The 19,213-nt window shown below is 35.2% G+C and overlaps 1 protein-coding gene across 2 annotated transcripts in view; it reads right to left on the reverse strand.

The window, feature by feature from the left end:
• Positions 1-19,213, reverse strand: part of Sara (Smad anchor for receptor activation) — a 418,622-nt gene that overhangs the window by 238,320 nt on the left and 161,089 nt on the right. For both annotated transcript variants that reach the window (XM_090410157.1, XM_090410156.1), the window contains exon 7: positions 16,749-16,958. In XM_090410157.1, the coding sequence (XP_090266283.1) occupies positions 16,749-16,958 (210 nt within the window). The remainder of the gene's footprint in view (positions 1-16,748; positions 16,959-19,213) is intronic.

A 19,213-nucleotide genomic window follows, 5' to 3' on the forward strand; every position in this document is an offset into this window, starting at 1 on the left:
CAAGAAAATAACATTATTTACCTACTTATAATTTCTCAGTCATTATGTTAGTACACTTAGATTTAACCAAAAGAAGACAACCAAGAATGTAAAAACTTCATTTTCCTTGGCTGACATCTAAAAATATGCTACTTTCAAAACCATAAAATCAAATGAAAGTTTTTTCCCTTTATTTTGATATTAAAATTTATTCTATCATCCACTGGCTTGGTAGTATACTAAACAAGAGTAATTTTAAAAGATGAAACACATAATAGACAACTAGTGTAATATGTTTGTTATTGGTAGGTTACTAAAGTACATCTCCCCTTCCCAAGTTATGCATGCAGTGTTAGCAAATGTTGCAATTGTTGAAATAAATAGTTTCTAACAATTTATCATCATGCTGGTGCTCATCATGGCATGAAAATAATCAGTGTGATTCTAATCTAAGAGCCTAATTTGGCAATGCAGAGTTAAACAAGTCTCAGCTGCTGGAATCAAGCTTAATGAATGATTACAATTCAGGAAACAGAAATTCTACTCCAGTATACTGATTGCACAGAAACCTATTTAATAACATAAGCTTTCATGTACAGACCAAGTAAGAATGTTTGGTATTCTTTACCAGGAAGTACAAATTAAATGATGTGCAAAAACAATTACTAAAGAGAACAGCATGCCACCAAATGAGAATACTAGGTTACCATTTACAATCAGCAAAAATCTGTGTACATTATTGCACACTATTCAAACACGAAAAACAAAATTGAAGAACGAGGAAGTATTTGTTTCAGCTGTAATATCTGAATATCAGTGGTGTACTTTGAAGTCAGAATGTATTTCTAGCACATTCAAGTGCAGTGACAAGATATATATATATATATATATATATATATATATATATATATATATATATATATATATATATATGATTATCCATTGTATTTACTCAGTATGAAGATATATTCATATTTTTCGATTGAATTCCGAGAATTAGACAAACAATTAATTTTATTTAACACACAACATGTTTTGTCATAAAGCCGACTTCTTTGGGGGTGAGAACATTAAAAGCAAACATAAAAAACACCACAAAGAAACATTGTACCACTACAAAACTGACTATAAACTACAGTTAAGATTGAACTGAAGCTACAGTCCAGGCTAAAGTTCTATTGTTAGGCATCTGCGAGTGTGCGACTTCACGAAGGCAGCAGTATCTGATAGCAGAGCTAAATGAGTCTGGTAAATTATAGCTAACGTTACTGTTTATGTTACAGGAGTCCAAGACAATTTCTTTAGACTCGACTATGCAGCATTCTACCTCGTAGTGGCATATATGAAGGTTTGATGTCGTGGTCCAGTTTATCTCATGTTGGCAGCCTTCACTATTTGTGTTCGCTAAGAATAGGACATGGTTTGAGAGGGCCCCTGCTCTGGTTCTGTTGTAAGCAATGTCCCTTTGATGTTCCTCAAGACGTAGGAAGATGGACTCCTCAGTTTGGCCATAATATGGCTTCCCACAGTCACAAGTGATTTTATACACCCCTGGAAACTGAAGATGGTTTTGAGCCTGTTTTGGTTTGCTTAGAATTGATCTGAGTTTAGGAAGAGTGGAAAAGCACGTTTTTATGTTAAATTTTTTCAAAATTCTTCTTAGTTTCTGGGAGAGTGAGCTGATGTATGGTAAAGAGATATAACTTTTGGGATTGTCCTGTGTTTCTATGTTGTTTTGAGGATGGCGGTATAGTTGTTTATTAATAGTTTTTGAAGAGTAGCCATTATTTGCAAAAGTTCTTTTTAGATGTTGTAGTTCATTTTTTAGCTCCTCCTCATCTGACAATACAGACCTGGCACAATGCGCTAGGGCAGAGATGATACCCAACTTCTGTGCTGGACAGTGGTGTGAGGACGCATTTTTTTTTCGAGGATTTCGAAGAAAAGGCAATCTCCTCTGCTATACTTAAACCTAAAATATGGCTCTGATACATTGACGACATATTCCTTATTTGGGAATACAGTATAGATAATTTTCACATTTTTTTAAATCACTTAAATAACTTTCATCAAATTGACCATAGAAATTGAAGAAAATGGATCGCTGCCTTTTTTTAGATGTCAAACTTACTAAGATGTCTGACTCCATAAAAATCTCGATTTTCAGAAAATCAACACACACGGATAGATACCTGCATGCATCCTCACACCACTATTCAGCACAGAAGTTGGGTATCATCTCCACCCCAGCACATCGTGCGAGGTCTGTATTGTCAGATGAGGAGGAGCTAAAAAATTAACAACATTGCTACTTTTAAAAAATATTACGTTAAGCACACTTTTCAAATTATATTGGATAAACTAGATAGAAAATGAATCATTAACAGAATCGTAACTGAAGTATGGAAAAAATTTTCCATTTTGGACTGTTTAAATCATGTTGCATCTGCTATCGTTGAAATAAGACCACAAACTTTAAATGCCTGCTGCTTGGCCTGGATGTGTTGCAAACAGTGCAACCATTCAAACATCTACATTATCAGCTGAAATCATTACTTTGGCGCATGAAATTGGTGGAGAAGGTATGCATTTAGCCAGAATGATGTAGACAAATTGCTTGTGGATAATGCTTTAAATGATGATGACATTATTGGATATGGATTAACTTTAGATATTGTCGAAGATCCAGAAAACGATAGTGAAGAGGAAGAAAAACCTGCCCCCCCACCTCACAGCAAATATAATTCGAGAAGGTCTTGAACAGTGCAATAAATTGGGAAATCATTTTCTTGTTAATGACAAATTCTGAACGAGCCTTTAAATTCCAACGTGAGCTGAAGAACTGTGTGTCTGGATATAGCAAACTGTATAAAAAATTATCAAAATCATCATCACAAAGTTTAATCACTGATTAAATTGTCACAAGAAAAAAAATCAGCACAGAATGAGAGTGAAGTTAATTCTGTTTGTGAAGAACCACTGCCTTTACCATACAGATCTGATGCGCTGACTATCACTTCTGGTGATGAAAGTCGTTTTGCACCATTTCGCAAATGTTGCCAAATATTGGCTAATTGCGATGATAATTCTGATGAAAAAATGTAAAAAAAAAATTGTTACTTTTCAATAAAATTAAATGAATAAAACGTTAAAACAAATTTAGGCATTCTTATTTTCCTGAATTTTTATAAACTTTTTAATGCAATTTTAGGTTTATTTTAATTCATTCCTTCGGTTTTATGCAATTTTAGAAAATTATGGAACACATCCCTAATTTTTAAGCATAAGTTTGGTCTTTTTTGTACGATTTTTTATATGCGGTTTTCTGTGGAACGTATCTACCGCATAAAAAGAGACCCAACTGTATATATAAAAAGTATGATTATAACAATGAAGTTTTTTATTTTAAATCTCTGTATAAAGATTAAAACACACTGTTATTACTATAAGTGAGGATAAAGACTGACTTTGAAGTTTGACTTCCTATATAAGAGAAATCCACTTAAATTTAAAATGATTTAAATACAGAAACATTCCTTACTTTAATAGAGTATTTGTGCATGCACTGTTTTTCTTATCTATGCTGCTTGAAAGATGGATTTTCTTAAGCTAATTATTTGTCCATTGATCAAATCTCAAATTGGAAGTAATTTTTTCTGCAAACATTTCTGTTCAGTACATATTGCTACTGAACATTTAAAGTGGAACCTGTTTGATATAAACACAGTTGATGCAAACACGAAACACATACACTGTATACTACCAAATGTGTTGGGTGTAATCAAAAGTACAATCAAGGCATAATAACCATTAAATCTTATCACTAATAAGATGAAAATCCATGTTTCAAAGCAACACATTAGTGCTTTATAGTAAACACTTGTTACTTTATAGTAAATTGATGTAGTAAACACCAGAAGAAAAAATAGAAACTGAGTTAATATTTTGCTGAATTTAAAACCAGCACCTTCAAAGCACAAATTACAACTGTAGTACGACGAGTATCACTTGATTATGTTGTGGTAGAAAAAAATTCAAATTTTAAATAAAAAAAAAAGCTATGAAGGTGGCCTCAGAGAAGAGCCAAAATTTGGATTTTGGCCACATCCAATGAATAAAATAAAAAATGATGGTACGACATGACAAAATTTCATGCCAGCTGGGGCGTCACCGGTTACACCAGGCCCCTGTTATTTTCGCCAGGGAACCAGGGCTAACAGCGAAAAGTCAGCTACTGGAACAAATCTGAAAACAAACCCCAACTCAACATCACCAAAGATCGATGCTATCAACACAAGAAGCCTGAATGGCAAAGAAATGGGGCTAGCTGAGGAATTAGATAAGTACCATGACATAATAAGGGTGACTGAAACAAAAAAAAGACAAAGACTGGTGAGATCATTCTGAACAATAAATACAAAATGTTATATTCAGGCAATGACAATCAAGGAAAAGAAGGAGTAGCAATAGTATTCAACACAAAATCCGAGGCTCATCTTCTCGAATGGAAGGCAGTGTCAAGTAGAGTGATTTGACATAATAGGGGTGACTGAAACAAAAAAAAGACAAAAACTGGTGAGATCATTCTGAACAATAAATACAAAATGTTATATTCAGGCAATGACAATCAAGGAAAAGAAGGAGTAGCAATAGTATTCAACACAAAATCCGAGGCTCATCTTCTCGAATGGAAGGCAGTGTCAAGTAGAGTGATTTGGGCAAATATCAGAATGTGGAACTGGACAATGAGACTTATTTGTGCCTGTGGTCCCACAGAAGGTTCAACTAAGGTAGAAGTGGAGGAATTTTTTGAGGCTTTAGAAAAAGCAAATGACACAATGAAAAAGGAAAAGTTGGTCCTTGTTGGGGATCTAAATAGCAGAGTAGGAAATGATTGTGAGACAACCAAAAAATTTGTAGAAAAGTGCAAAACTAATAATAATGGCAAATATCTGTTGGATTTCTGCTCAGGACATGGACTGGTTATTACTAGCACCATGTTCCAACAAAAAAATGTGCACAAATTCACATGGAGAGAAGAGGCAAGGAATAAGAAAAGTCTCATTGACTATGTTATTGTTGATAGTGATGTTTTCTCCCTGGTGCAGGACACCAGAGTGTACAGAGGATTTGAAATTGGAAATGATCACTATTTAGTCTTGGGCAGGATAAAACTGAATTTCATATTGAAAAGAATAAGATGTAAGAAAGTTTTAAAGCGAATAAAAGTTGAGCAGCTCTCAGATGTGAACTGTAGATTAAAATACACAAAGATTATTGAAGAAAAAATGAAAGAGTTTGAGAACAGGAATCAAACCTTGCAGATTCAGTGGCAAACTCTGAAGAAAACATTAATTGATTCTGCCAGAAGCATGTGGTGAGGTTGTATGCAAGGATAAAAAAATCAGGACTCCCCGGTGGACACAGGAAGTTAAAGAGGCAGTGAAGGAAAAGAAGAAAGCATATCAAAAGTTCCTGGCAAATAAGTCAGCTTGTGCTCTTAGAGAATACAGAGGCAAATGCAAGAATGCTAAACACCATGTAAAACTAGCTAAACAAAAGTCGTGGAAGGACTTTGGCAAGAATATAGAAAATAAATATCAAGAAGGTGGCGAAATATTCTGGAGGTTGTTGAAGAAGCTTAGGAATGGAGGAAAGAGTGCTGTAAAAGGAGTTAGAGATGATAAAGGTGACATGAAAACGGGAGAAAAAGATATCCTTGATGGAGTAATTACTTTGAAAAACTGCTAAATGAAACAAGCAGTGATTACAGCACAGTGGTAAAAAACACTGATTAGGCATGGGGTCAGGAATACATATCCATACTTGAAGCCATCAAAGGTTTGAAATGTGGAAAGGCAGCAGGAGTACATGATATTCCAGAAATGCTGAAGTATGGTGGTATAAGAGTCTTACAGTGGCTGCACTGCATAGTTCAGAAAGCCTGGACAGAGGGACGAATTCCCGATGATTGGAGTAGAGCTCTCATAATACCCATATATAAAAAGGGAAATAAAAACTGAATGTGAGAATTGCAGAGGTATTTCCCTACTGAGTATTCCTGGCAAGATCTATGCAAGTATACTTGAGAAACGATTGAGAAGAATTGTGGAAGAAAAGCTTGGTGAAGAACAAGCTGGATTCAGGCCAAATAGAGGCTGTCAGGATCAGATCTTCACTTTACAACAAATAGTCAAGAAAGCATGGGAATATAACAAAGATCTGTATTTAAGTTTTGTCGATTTGGAAAAGGCATATCACAAGGTGCAAAGAGAGAAGCTATTCAATACACTACAGTTATATGGTGCCAATGGGGCATTATATCAAGCAATACTTAGTCTTTATTTGTAAATCAGCAGTTAGAACGGAAGGAAGTACAGGAAGAATGGTTTAATGTTAAATCTGGTATGAGACAAGGATGTACATTATCCCCTCTGTTATTCATTATCTATATGGATCACATTATGAAGGAAAGTGGTATTAAACTTGATATCAAAATTGGAGATGTTAATGTCAGCTCTCTGCTTTATGTGGATGATGTTATACTTCTAAATAAATCCGCTACAAGTCTGCAAGATTCTCTGACTAAATTGAATAGCTGTTGTAATAGATATGGTATGAAGGTCAGCAATAAAAAGACAAAGACAATGAAAATAGGCAGAATCATTGAAAATGTCAACTGTGTTGTGAACGGGGAACCTGTGGAACAAGTAAAACATTTCAGCTACTTAGGCATGATTTTTAGTGAAGATAGTAAATTAAATATGGAAATAGACAACAGAAACAACAAAGCTGGTATGGTAGAAAGTCAATTGAATAAATTCATATGGAATAAGAGAGACATTAGTCGGAACACTAAATTAGCTGTATACAAGACAGTGTTCAAACCAGTTTTAACTTATGGATCTGAGAGCTGGGTCAGAAGTAAAAACACTTGACCAAAGACGAGAGACCGCAAATATGAGAGTCCTGAGAAAGATTATAGGCGTGAACAGATGGCATCAATGGCAATATCATATTAAAAATGAGGATATTAGGAAAGAACTTGACACTGTCAACATCCAGGAATGTGTTAGCAGAGCTAATCTCAGGTGGTATGGTCACTTAAACAGAATGGGAGAAGAAAGATTAGCAACAAGTGTTCTCTGCCAGGTTGGCAGCAAAATGACCCAGAGGAAGACCAAGATATAGGTGGATTGATATGGTACAAAGTGCCTTAGACGATAGAAATATAAGATCTGATAATGTTGGAGTCTTGACAAGTAACAGACTGATTTGGAGGAAAATTGTAGATAGGACGTTAGTAATGATATAATTTTTTTCATGTAGTACTATCATATCCTGTACACCCCTTGAGGGTATATGGCAGGAATTTGATGATGATGATGTAGTAAACACCAGAAGAAAAAATAAAAACTGAGTTAATATTTTGCTGAATTTAAATCCAGCACCTTCAAAGCACAAATTACAACTGCGGTAAGACAAGTATCACTTGATTATGTTGTGGTAGAAAAAAATTCAAATTTTAAATAAAAAAAAAACTATGAAGGTGCCCTTTGAGAAGGGCCAAAATTTGGATTTTGGCCACATCCAATGAATATTTTAGTCACTCTAGGCAAAAAATCACAGATCTCACATTTAATGACAGTCATGGTTTCCATAACAGATAGTACTTGTCTAGAATTATGACCTCAAATTAGAACACCGAGTGCATTTTCCATAAGCGGCTAGGATGTTTCTTTGCTGTGGAGACTTCAAATTTTTTAATGCATTGGTTTCCGACTTTCTTTAAATTTTTTTTGTTATTGCAGTATCTGAGATGTTGTAGAGGATTGGTTACACTTGTAGTTTAGTGTTCCAAATTGCTTCTGGTGACAATCACATTGATTTTGGAAAACTATGCAAGTGACACCAATTTGTCCCCATATTACTCAGATATAAATACATGAACAGACATGTTTAGCTTTATCCAAATAAAACTTTTATTTAAATTTCAAACAGCTGAGAATGATATTTGCATCATAGTAATGTGTAAGAAAGGCAAGTCTAATGAACCTCCAGTGACAATTTGTTTCCACTTATGTGATTGATGCGTGTTATATCTCATAACTTCTCTGTTCATTCAGAATTTATTAATGCAATAATAGTTTTAGGTGTTGGTAGTTATTCACTAATGAATCTTAGTGAATAACCAAAGCATACTGTTTTATGGTATAAACACCACCAAAAGAAGAACCAAACAATTTATTAAGTCACTAATATTTCACTGGATTTCAAACCAGTATGAAGATGGTTCGATATTCAGGCTTACAATAGTTTGTTGTTTACAGTTGTGCATCTTTGAAATTTTTTAAAGTTTTTTGATATTTTTGGCCATCTGGTTTCAAAACCATTGTTTTTATGAATCATTGCAAACCGAGTGTTACTGGGATTAGTTTATAGCACCCTCTAACAATACTAACGTTACTATTTTTCTTTTTTATTCTCAACCTTTCAGGAATATACATCTTAAACCCTTTACTATGTGGAACTGATATATAAGTTCTGTGATCTGCTCAGAGTATCACATAGTGACTACATGGCAGCCTATGACCATTCCATTCTGAAGAGTATGTTTTACTTACAGTACGTCTTTAAAAATCATTGTATACCGATTTACATATAAGGTCAATTTTGATGAGATAGGTTTCAAGGAAGGTTTATATCAGTCACAGTGATAACGTCATTATTTCTTTTATGTTTCACTTATTATTAGTTTGGGGAAAGGGTATCATACCCATACAGAGATTGGCCAGTTTCCTTGGCAAAAGTGGCCTCAACGGTGACTTCCACATACCACCACTTGGACCTCCTCCCTTCATACATGTTTCAGCATAGTATATAGCAGTAGGATTATGTGAGAAGATGACCAGAAAGCCTCCTGACTCAATGCTGCCCAAGTTCAAGCCTATAAACTAGGTAATGAGTCTGCAGCCACCATTTTTACTAACATACCCTCAAAATGGAGGATGATTTGGGTCTTGCATGTTTAGCAAGCCCTTGAAAGGTATCACTCACACTGCATGGAAAAAATGGGACAAGGTAAGACACTGATCCCCTGCTGTGGAGGGTAAACATGGTATTTGACACTTTGGACATCCATAAGTAGGTTGTGGTGTTTCACCAAGTGATGAAAGTCACCTACCATCTAGTGGGTCTGGTTTGCATTTCCTCCAACTAAGAAGACATCCTTTTGCAGGAATGCATGCTGGATACACCCTTTTGTGGAAGCAGGCCACAGCAATGTGAAGAATAGTTGACTTGACATGGAAATGACAAAAGAAAAGTACCTATCATTTTGAATGACTCACTGCATTCCATTAGAAAAATCCTTAAGAACCTAGATATTAACAAATCAAGGTACTCTTCCAAATGTGCTAAAAACTTGGGCTCCAGAATTAATACATATATCCTGTATCACCCTCAACAAGCCGCCATACTCATCTAATATCTGCCCAAACAGCACTGAAGAAAGACTTTATCCAATCATTCCTTAAAAAGAGAGAGGGGACAGCCATCGAAGTACTGTTCCCCCCCTCCCTTGTTTTCACCTCGATACTCTTGATAATAATGGAGAAGATCATTAACAGCCAACATCTTAAACTACCGAGAGGCTCACCAATTAACGTGTGATCACCTACCAACCTTCTTCACCACTGCAGATAAGCTATGGAAAAGTGTGAAAAAACACAAAGATGACCTAGATGTTTCCAAGACATAAGACCAAGTCTGGCATAGAAATCTTCTATCAAGCCGGCATCTTATGGTTATTCCTGCCATTTGTAATAGGTTCACCACTGTCCCCTCTGTTCATGACAATATATGCATAGAGCATAAACACCAGTAGAAGTAAAAAATAAATAACTTATTGAGTTCCTCTAATATTTTGATGGACAATTAAGACAAACAACACTGAATTAGATTGCTGCAGAAACAAATTAAATTGTAACAGAAAAGGAAGTAACATTCTATTAATATGCCCTCTAGGAGCAAGATAAAAATGATTTCAGAAAGGTATAGAAAATAAATATCAAGAAGGTGGCAAAATATTCTGGAGGTTGTTGAAGAAACTTAGAAATGGGGGAAAGAGTGCTGTAAAAGGAGTTAGAGATGATAAAGGTGAATGAAAATGAGAGAAAAAGATATTCTTGAAGTATGGAGTAATTACTTCGAAAAATTGCTAAATGAAACAAAGAGTGGTAGAAAACACTCAACAGGTATACAGTCAGGAATACATATCCATACTTGAAGTAGAAAAAGCCACCAAAGGCTTGAAATGTGGACAGGCAGCAGGAGTAGATGATATTCAACCAGAAATGCTGAAGTATGGTGGTATAAAAGCCTTACAGTGCTGCACTGCACAGTTCAGAAAGACTGGACAGAGGGATGAATTCCCGATGATGGGAGTAGAGTTCTCATAGTACCCACATATAAAAAGGGAAATAAAACTGAATGTGAGAATTAAAGAGGTATTTCCCTAGTGAGTGTTCCTGGTAAGCTTTATGCAAGTATACTTGAGAAACGGTTGAGAAGAATTGTGGAAGAAAAGCTTGGCAAAGAACAAGCTGGATTCACCAAATAGAGGCTGTCAGGATCAGATCTTCACTTTACGACAAATAGTTGAGAAATCATGGGAATATAACAAAGATCTGTATTTAAGTTTTGTCAATCTGGAAAAGGCATGTGACAAGGTGCCAAGAGAGAAGCTATTCAATACGATACAGTTATATGGTGTCAATGTGGCATTTCATCAAGCAATATTTAGTCTTTATTTTAGTTGTAAGTCAGCAGTTAGAATTGAAAGAAGTACAGGAAGATCGTTTAATGTTAAATCTGGTGTGAGACAAGGATGTACATTATCCCCTCTGTTATTCATTATCTACATGGATCACATTACGAAAGAAAGTGGTATTAAACATGATATCAAACTTGGAGATGTTAATGTCAGCTCTTTGCTTTATGCAGACGATATTATACTGCTAAATAAATCCACTACAAGTCTGCAAGATTTTCCTGACTAAACTGAATAACTAATGTAATAGATATGGTATGAAGGTTAGCAATAAAAAGACAAAGACAATGAAAATAGGCAGAATCGTTGAAAATGTCAACTGCATTGTGAAAGGAGAACCTGTGGAACAAGTAAAACATTTCAGCTACTTAGGCACGATTTTTAGTGAAGATGGTAATTTAAATATGGACATAGATAACAGAAACTACAAAGCTGGTATGGTAGGAAGTCAACTGAATAAATTCATATAGAATAAGAGAGAAATTAGTCGGAGCACTAAATTAGCTGCAAAGAAGACAGTGTTCAAACCAGTTTTAAATTATGGATCTGAGAGCTGGGTCAGAAGTAAAACACTTGACCAGAGACTAATGACCGCAGATATGAGAGTCCTGAGAAAGATTAGAAGCATGAACAGATAGCATCAAGGGCAATATCATATTAAAAACGAGGATATTAGGAAAGAGCTTGACATTGTCAGCATCTAGGAATGCATTAGCAAAGGTAATCTCAGGTGGTATGGTCACTTAAAAAGAATGGGCAAGGAAAGATTAGCAAAACAAGTGTTCTCTGCCAAGTTGGTAGGAAAACGACCCAGAGGAAGACCAAGATATAGGTGGATTGATATGGTTCAAAGTGCCTTAGACAATAGAAATATAAGATCTCATAATGTTGGAGTCGTGACAAGTAACAGACTGATTTGGAGGAAAACTGTAGATAGGAAGTTAGTAATGATGTAAATTTTTTATGTAGTACTATCATATCCTGTATACATGGCAGGAATTTGATGATGGATTTACTCAGCTGAGAGATATTTTAAAAAAGCACAGCTCTCTCTCTCTCTCTCTATATATATATATATTCAAGATACCAAGTAAACAACTTTCTATATATATATATATATATATATATATATATAGAGAGAGAGAGAGAGAGAGAGAGAGAGAGAGAGAGAGAGAGAGAGAGAGAGAGAAGAGAGACATGAAAGAAATTTTATAACAAGTCAGAAGAAAGTTTCATTAGCAGTAGTCTTTCATAAAGATGTTAGAAAGTTTGTTGTGTTACAAAGGTAACTAGAATAGCAGTTTGAAAAAAAAAACAAAAAAACTTTGAATCTTGATATACACCACTTAGAAAGAAGTCAATGGACACCATAGTGTGAAGAAAAATAGCCATGGTGCCTACATTAACAAAATGTAGGATCTCATTTCACTGCGATGACTGCAGCAATTCTACGGAGCATACTTTCCATAAGTGTACGATAGTAATCAGTAGAAATTTTGGACAAGTCTTCCTTTAATACAAAACATCATACAGCTCCTCTAGGAGATGTGCTTTGCATTAAGGATAAATATTAAGATTAGTGATCAGAGCTTATACTGCTTTTACCATGAGTTACCTTGGTCTTGCACTACCTGTAGGATCAGCTAGACTTGCAACACTTGCAGGTGCAAATTTGACTTGTTTGTCTGTTTGCTTACTTGGGAAATGGAGTAAAACTAGGTTTAAAATAGCTTGGTAACTTTAACATTCAGGTATATCTGATTTGTTACTCATTATAATTTTAAAATATTTAATAAATAATCCATCAATCTTAAGCCAACCAGTTGGTAAATGGGAGAAGCTCCATTTCTATAAAACTTAGCTGTTTCACTCTATTACTTTTCAAGATTTTCAAGAAAATGAGAGTAGATCATGTTGTACAAAAATCACTGGTTTTAAGATCCAAGCAACATACAATAACATACAAAGACTACCTAATCGCATCTATGTTGCAATTAAATCAAATTAATTACTCCCTTAATCTCAAACCACCTAAATTCCATTTAATATCCAATCTTGTGAATCATGCAGCAAGCTCAGAATACTGGCTTCACCTTCCATAATCTGATGAGAAATTTACCAAAATGACTAGCAGCACATCACTCATACTGCTGGCGTGTCATTTTTTTTTGTTTGTTTTTTAACCATAGTTTTATTTCATTGTGTGTTTCATTCTTGCTATTTTATATTCATACTAGGGGAGCTCTGCTCTCTTCCCCCCCCACCCCCAGCTCTTACGGCACCCAATCCCCCCCAAGTTCCAGGCTGGTGAGCCAGTAAGACAAAAAACGTGACATAAAAAAGTTTTAAATTTCGGCTTATCTTTTTATATGTATAGAGTAGATGAATTTATTGGTTCTTCATCTTGCTCATTATTTCCAGTCTCCATACTATCAGCACATTACTAAGTTCAATACTAATTTGAAAGTTTTCATAAATATGGCATTTATCTTATCCTATCCTTCTCATCCGTCTAGGACAGGTTGAGTCCCCTCCTAATGGGGGATTACTGGCATATTAATGCAGCCGGTTTGCCACTCCTCCACTGGATCCCCTAAGGGTGATATTCATGACAGTATCCATGTGTGTGTTCACAGAACAGGTTTGCCTGCTTGCAGGATGAAAAACCCCAGATAAACTGGGGGGGAAAACCCTGCTGTCTACGCTCAAGACTGGCTAACTTGGCTATGGCTGAGGAAGATCCTTAAGCTCCTTATATCGTTGACGGGAATTGAACCTAGGACACTCCTTCCCCAGGCATATGGTTGTGAAGCACATAGCCACTACGCTAACCATGCAGACATGGCAATTATGGATCCAAGTAATTCTAGATATGTTTTTTGTCAGTATTATTTCTAATATAAAATTTTAATCAGTAAATTAACAATTTTTAGATACCTGGCTGGTCATACAAGGCAGCTCCATTTTCACTAAGCTCCAGCTAATGCATACATTTTCTAGAACAAATTGGAGCTATATGAAGTTCATCTGCATCATTAAATACCTGTACCTTTGGGGGGGGAGGGGGGGAAGAGACAGGATGATCACGTAAAGATACATGAAAAGCTTGCACCATTAGTAACTTCCTGACAATTTTCCTCCTCGTATCTATCAGAATTCCAATAGTAAAACCTTATCTAAGCCACCTTTGATTGTATCAATCCAAGATCATCTTGATCTCCTCCAAGATGATCTCCAGAATGAGGACAACTGACCAGGACTTCTGACCTAATGTCCAATTTTCACCTCATGGTACACCCCATTAGTAGGTAATTACCTGGATACTGAATGAACAAGGATGGGCTGGCAATTTGAGATTTAGTTGACAAACTGATTCTTTAAACCAAAAATAAAATTATGGCTACATAAAGTTTCAATATTTTTAAAATATTATGAATATGTTATAGTATTTGTGTGAATAATAATATAACTATAATGTGCTGATGCTACAACATGCAATTTTTTTCTTTAGTTTTTTCTCTATTTTGTTCCCCCCCCCCTCCTTAATAATGAGATCAGGAAAACCAAGTGAAAAAATTATTCATCTAACTTTCTTGTTACATTTATTCATGTGCACAAAACAATGCTAATATGATATATTGCTAATGCAATGCAAGTAAAAGAGAAAATGAATGTGAAAGAATAACAGTGCTGAATGAGGATGATATTGGTTTGTGGGTGCTAGATAGAGATTTTTCAACTAATAAGTGCTCATTTTTCTAAAAGTGATCAGCCTGGTGTATGCAACAAAGAGCTCAAGTATATGAGGAGGAGGTACTAGAGTTGCTTCATAAACTGAAAAAAAATTTTGCAATAAGGACTGATGGGATCAGCACAAATGCTAAAAGTGTGTTCAGCTGAATTGACTGCACCTTTGACCTGGTTGTGTAACTTGAGTCTCAGCATGGGAAAGATTCCACAGGAGTAAAAAGTATGTTGAGCAATGATAATCCCATTGCTCAATAGTAATGCAAAGACTGACAGGTCTAACTTTCAACCTATCAGCATTTCTAGAGTGGTGGTGAAGATTTTGGAAAAGTTGGAAAAGTTTGGAGAGTAATGACTTTGCAATGAACAGAATGAGGAAAGTGATGTTTGTGTAACTTGCTCATATTTTATAATAATATTATGGTTGGATAAGACAAGAGGGAATGGATACAGAATGGAAGGTTGTTACACAAGTCAGAGAATGTAAGACTGGATAATAAACTATTAGCTTGAATAAAAGGATGGATGATGACATCAAAAAAAAAAAAAGTGACTCTGACAGTTAAAAGATGACCATGGCATACCCCCAGGGACCTTGGTCCACTGATATTGAATCTTTAAATTAATGACATTGAGAAGGCAGCAAACATACAGTTATTTGCTAATGATTTAACAACATGCTGGATAATCAGAAATGTGACTAACATGCAACACATGCAACATTTTTTGAGTAGGCTGGCATTGCTTATGACAATGTATCAGTTCTTCCTTTTCAATGATTAGGCACTTGCCTGTTCCAGCTTTAAAGGACTTTTCATCTTGCAGCTGGTCTTCCTCCCTCCACTTCATCCTATATTTATCTGCTTCTTTTGTGTAGCTGATATCTTTCCATTTCTCTCTATACTTCATTTTTTCATTAAATTGAAAATACCTAACTCTCTTCTAAAATCCATGTTTTTTATATGGTCTAATTTTGTTCATCTTTAATTCTTATAAATCTCATTTCTGTTGCATGTGTTTTATATTTATTTTGATCTTACCTTTTAACAGACAAAATACTTCTGAACCATATAATAGAGAAGGAGTGCCCATTAATTTATAAAATTTAAGTATGGTTTGTTCATTTGTTTGTTCATTTTTTATTGACTGTCCTTTTTAATTTATTTTCTTTTTTTATTTATTTATTTTATCATTGTGTTTGGCTGTCACATCAATGTTAGTAAATGTAAAGTTATGTACTATAGTGTAATGAGATACCCAATGACATTGGTGGGATTATGGTAGAAGAAACTGATCAGGCTAGGGATCTTAGTTTTAGTAGAAAGGAAGTTGAAGTTCAAGGACCATATAGCAAAAAAACTACAAATACAACTCAGAGGATAATTGCAATGCTGAAATGAAGCACATTGACATGTATGGAAAAGAAAGTCATTTTGCTTCATTCCAAAAACTGATATAAACTCAAATAGTCAACTGTGTGCAGATCAGGTCTTATGATACAAGGCGAAGCAGATACAGTGCAGAGTTTAAAGGAGAATATTAAAGATGATACCGAGAATGTGAAATGTAGATTATGAGGACAGATTAAGAATTTGTGAACTGCAGACACTAGCAAACAAGGTAAAGAGGGGTGATATAACAGAGACCCACAAACTTTTGAAAGTCATACAGGATACCAATACCAGCAGATAAAATTTTTCATTTTATGAAGGGTAGGGAGAGGATGAGATGACATCCATGTAAGTTGAGAATGAATGAAGTCAAAGGGAATGAGAACTAGATTTTTCTCTCATAAAGCTGTACATGACTGAATGGCTTGCTTTTGGAGGTGAGTACGGATAGCATGAATGAATTAACAAGAGAAGATATTATGGGTGTCACGATGTGTGACCTTCCTCAATGAGTTTCTAACTCCCTGAAGGTATAATAATAATAAAATTACATTATAAAAGTAAATAACATTACTGAGATGTAAGTAATAAATCTTGTAATTAAAATCACTTTTTTTTTTCTTTTTTTTTTGCTGTGAACACAAAAGAGAGACATACCCAAATAAAGACATCAGTTAACTTTGATAAACTAACCACAAAGTAATGTAATATGTTTTACTGTGACACTTGAACACAGATGCTTTATTAGTATAAAGTAACATAATGTGACATTCAAAAAAAAAACCATAAAAGTTCCCTACCTCTTTTCAAAACACCTACAGGAACCATGACAGTTGGAGGTGAACAATTCAGATAAGGCTGTGCCTGTTGAAGAGGAGAGATAGTTGAGCAATACTCTTCAGGATTGTTAGGATTTGGTTGCCATTTTGGCTTTTCTGGAAGTCCTGGTGAATTTGAAATGTCTGTCCCTGGTGAAATATTGGGAGGCACTGCAGACTTTTTTTCTTGGACTATAAATAAATAAATAAATAAATAAATCAGACAAGCCCACAAAGCAGGTTTTCATATTAAGAGAAATAATAAGAAGTTCTGTAGAACAGAAACTCCACTAGTATTTGAAGTTTCTCTTCTTGCTTCATGGTACAGTAAAAAGTAATGCCATAAGCCAAAGTCTCACTTTACAAGTTCATTGAAGTTATTCCTTGCAAAGCTGCTGTGGATGCTGATCCTTGTCACCACTTCTCAGTATAATGCCAGAGTTACTTAAAATATATCAACATTTCTCTACTATCTGACCGGGCTTTCACTTTGTTCACTAGGAAAAACAACCATAATACATACATTACTAAGAAAATACGTTTCATAAAATGGTTTTTTAAAAGTGTTTTCTTACTGATGTTATCCATCTTGTATATAAGACATCCTTTACTGACCACACTGAAATGATGAATGAGAGCTGTTCAGAAATATTTATGTTCACTCCCTTATTTTATTTTTTTTATTACACTATATGGGAGTATATGTCACTTCAACTCACTTTTGAATCTTCTCATTATTGCATAAGATATAGCATCTTCAATTTTCTGGCAAACCACATTGTTTTTCTTAAATAGTATGGGTACATGTGCCAATTTTTGTCGTTCTTTGCACTAAGTTAAACATCTTTCCCACGCAGATTTTTCTTGATTAGCATGGTTTGAACTATAGGATATGGCACAGATAAACTTGTGCTCTACAGACAATACAAGCCACTTCACAGGCCTCAAATAAGCAAGGCAATGGTCTCGCATGGGACAATGAAATTCAACTCACACCTAAAGACAATCGCAAACATCCGTGTCCATAACAGGATTTGAACCCATAGCCTTTTGTGGGAGAGCAGATAAACTAACTACTCAGCCAACAGGCCAACAATTTCTGTTTGAATTTATTTAAAAAGTGATATAATTAATATTTGTTATTATATTCCTAGAATATGTTTCACTAACATATGAAAGAAATGTAATATTTGTTATTACATTTTTTGCATATGTTAGTGAAACCATGCCTTTATAATTGCAACCGGTGTTCTCTTAGGTTCAGGTGTTGGATGAAAATGTAGTATTTTCAGTGAATGATGTCATGAAACAGAAATATTCATAAAGTACAGTTGACATCCTGGCTATGAATAGTTGCAATACCATCCATTCAGAGCAAAATAATTTATATTTATGGTTACAAAGGCTTATTTTGAAGCCCAAAGAAATTATAAACATGTAGTTATTTACTACAACAATTATAAACATGTAGTTATAAATTGATGTGTAGTTTCTCAAAGATTTTTCTCAAAACCTGTGGTGAAATTATCCAATCCCACAGCTTTACCGATATCCAGAGTATTCAGTATATGGAACACATGCTCCTCTTGAACCTCTAAACTGCCCTATCCCTCTAGTATTAAAACTTTCTCCAGGATGAAATACTCCAATAAAGTGTTCGTTGAACAACTCCACTATGTCCCTCTGCATCAGTCACTCTATTCCCATTTTTATCCCACAATGTCATTCTTCCACAATCATTTCTCCTCCTACTGGCCACATAGCTAAAAAATTCCCTAGAATTTTCTTTGGATCTTAGTGCCAATCTCTTCTCATATTCCAGTTTCACATTCCTTACCATACTAGTCACTCTCCTGGCCTGAGTCTTATATTCTTCATGCATCTGCTCTCCACCCCTCTCTCCTTATATCTTTTCTATAACCTCTTTTTCACCTGCAGTTCCTGTTTCATATAGTTTGTCATCCACTTTACACCAAATTGTGTTTTCTTCACTCGTGGAATACAGCTTACTATTGCTGCTAACAAATATTCCTTCACGATTTCCCAAGCACTAATGATATCCCAACCTTCCAATTCCGCCCTCCATGGAACGCCCTAAGTTGATATCTATCAGCTAAAAAAAATCAGCTATCACCTTTTTGTTCCCTTCATAGGGAGTAGGCGAGGCGGTTTACCCTATCTAACTTTTGGAGACTGAGTGGGCAGTTCAATCTCCACTGGCAGCCAATCAGAGATAGCTGGCCCAAGGCAATCACTAATTAAGTGGCACACAGTGAAGAGAGACAGCACAAGTGCTGCCATCTCGTGGTCCCTAACCATAACACGATATATTTAATATCTGAAATAATGTGGGTTCTACGGTCGATTTTCTTGAGTTTACGGGACGAAAAACCTGAGTTTCCAGGAGAAAAAACCCGCTTGCCCGTGCCAGAAATCGACTAACTTGG

Source organism: Typopeltis vanoorti, chromosome 20, assembly GCF_054136105.1.
Source record: "Typopeltis vanoorti isolate ZY-2024b chromosome 20, IOZ_Tvanoo_1.0, whole genome shotgun sequence".
In the NCBI taxonomy this organism is placed as follows: Eukaryota; Metazoa; Arthropoda; class Arachnida; order Uropygi; family Thelyphonidae; genus Typopeltis; species Typopeltis vanoorti.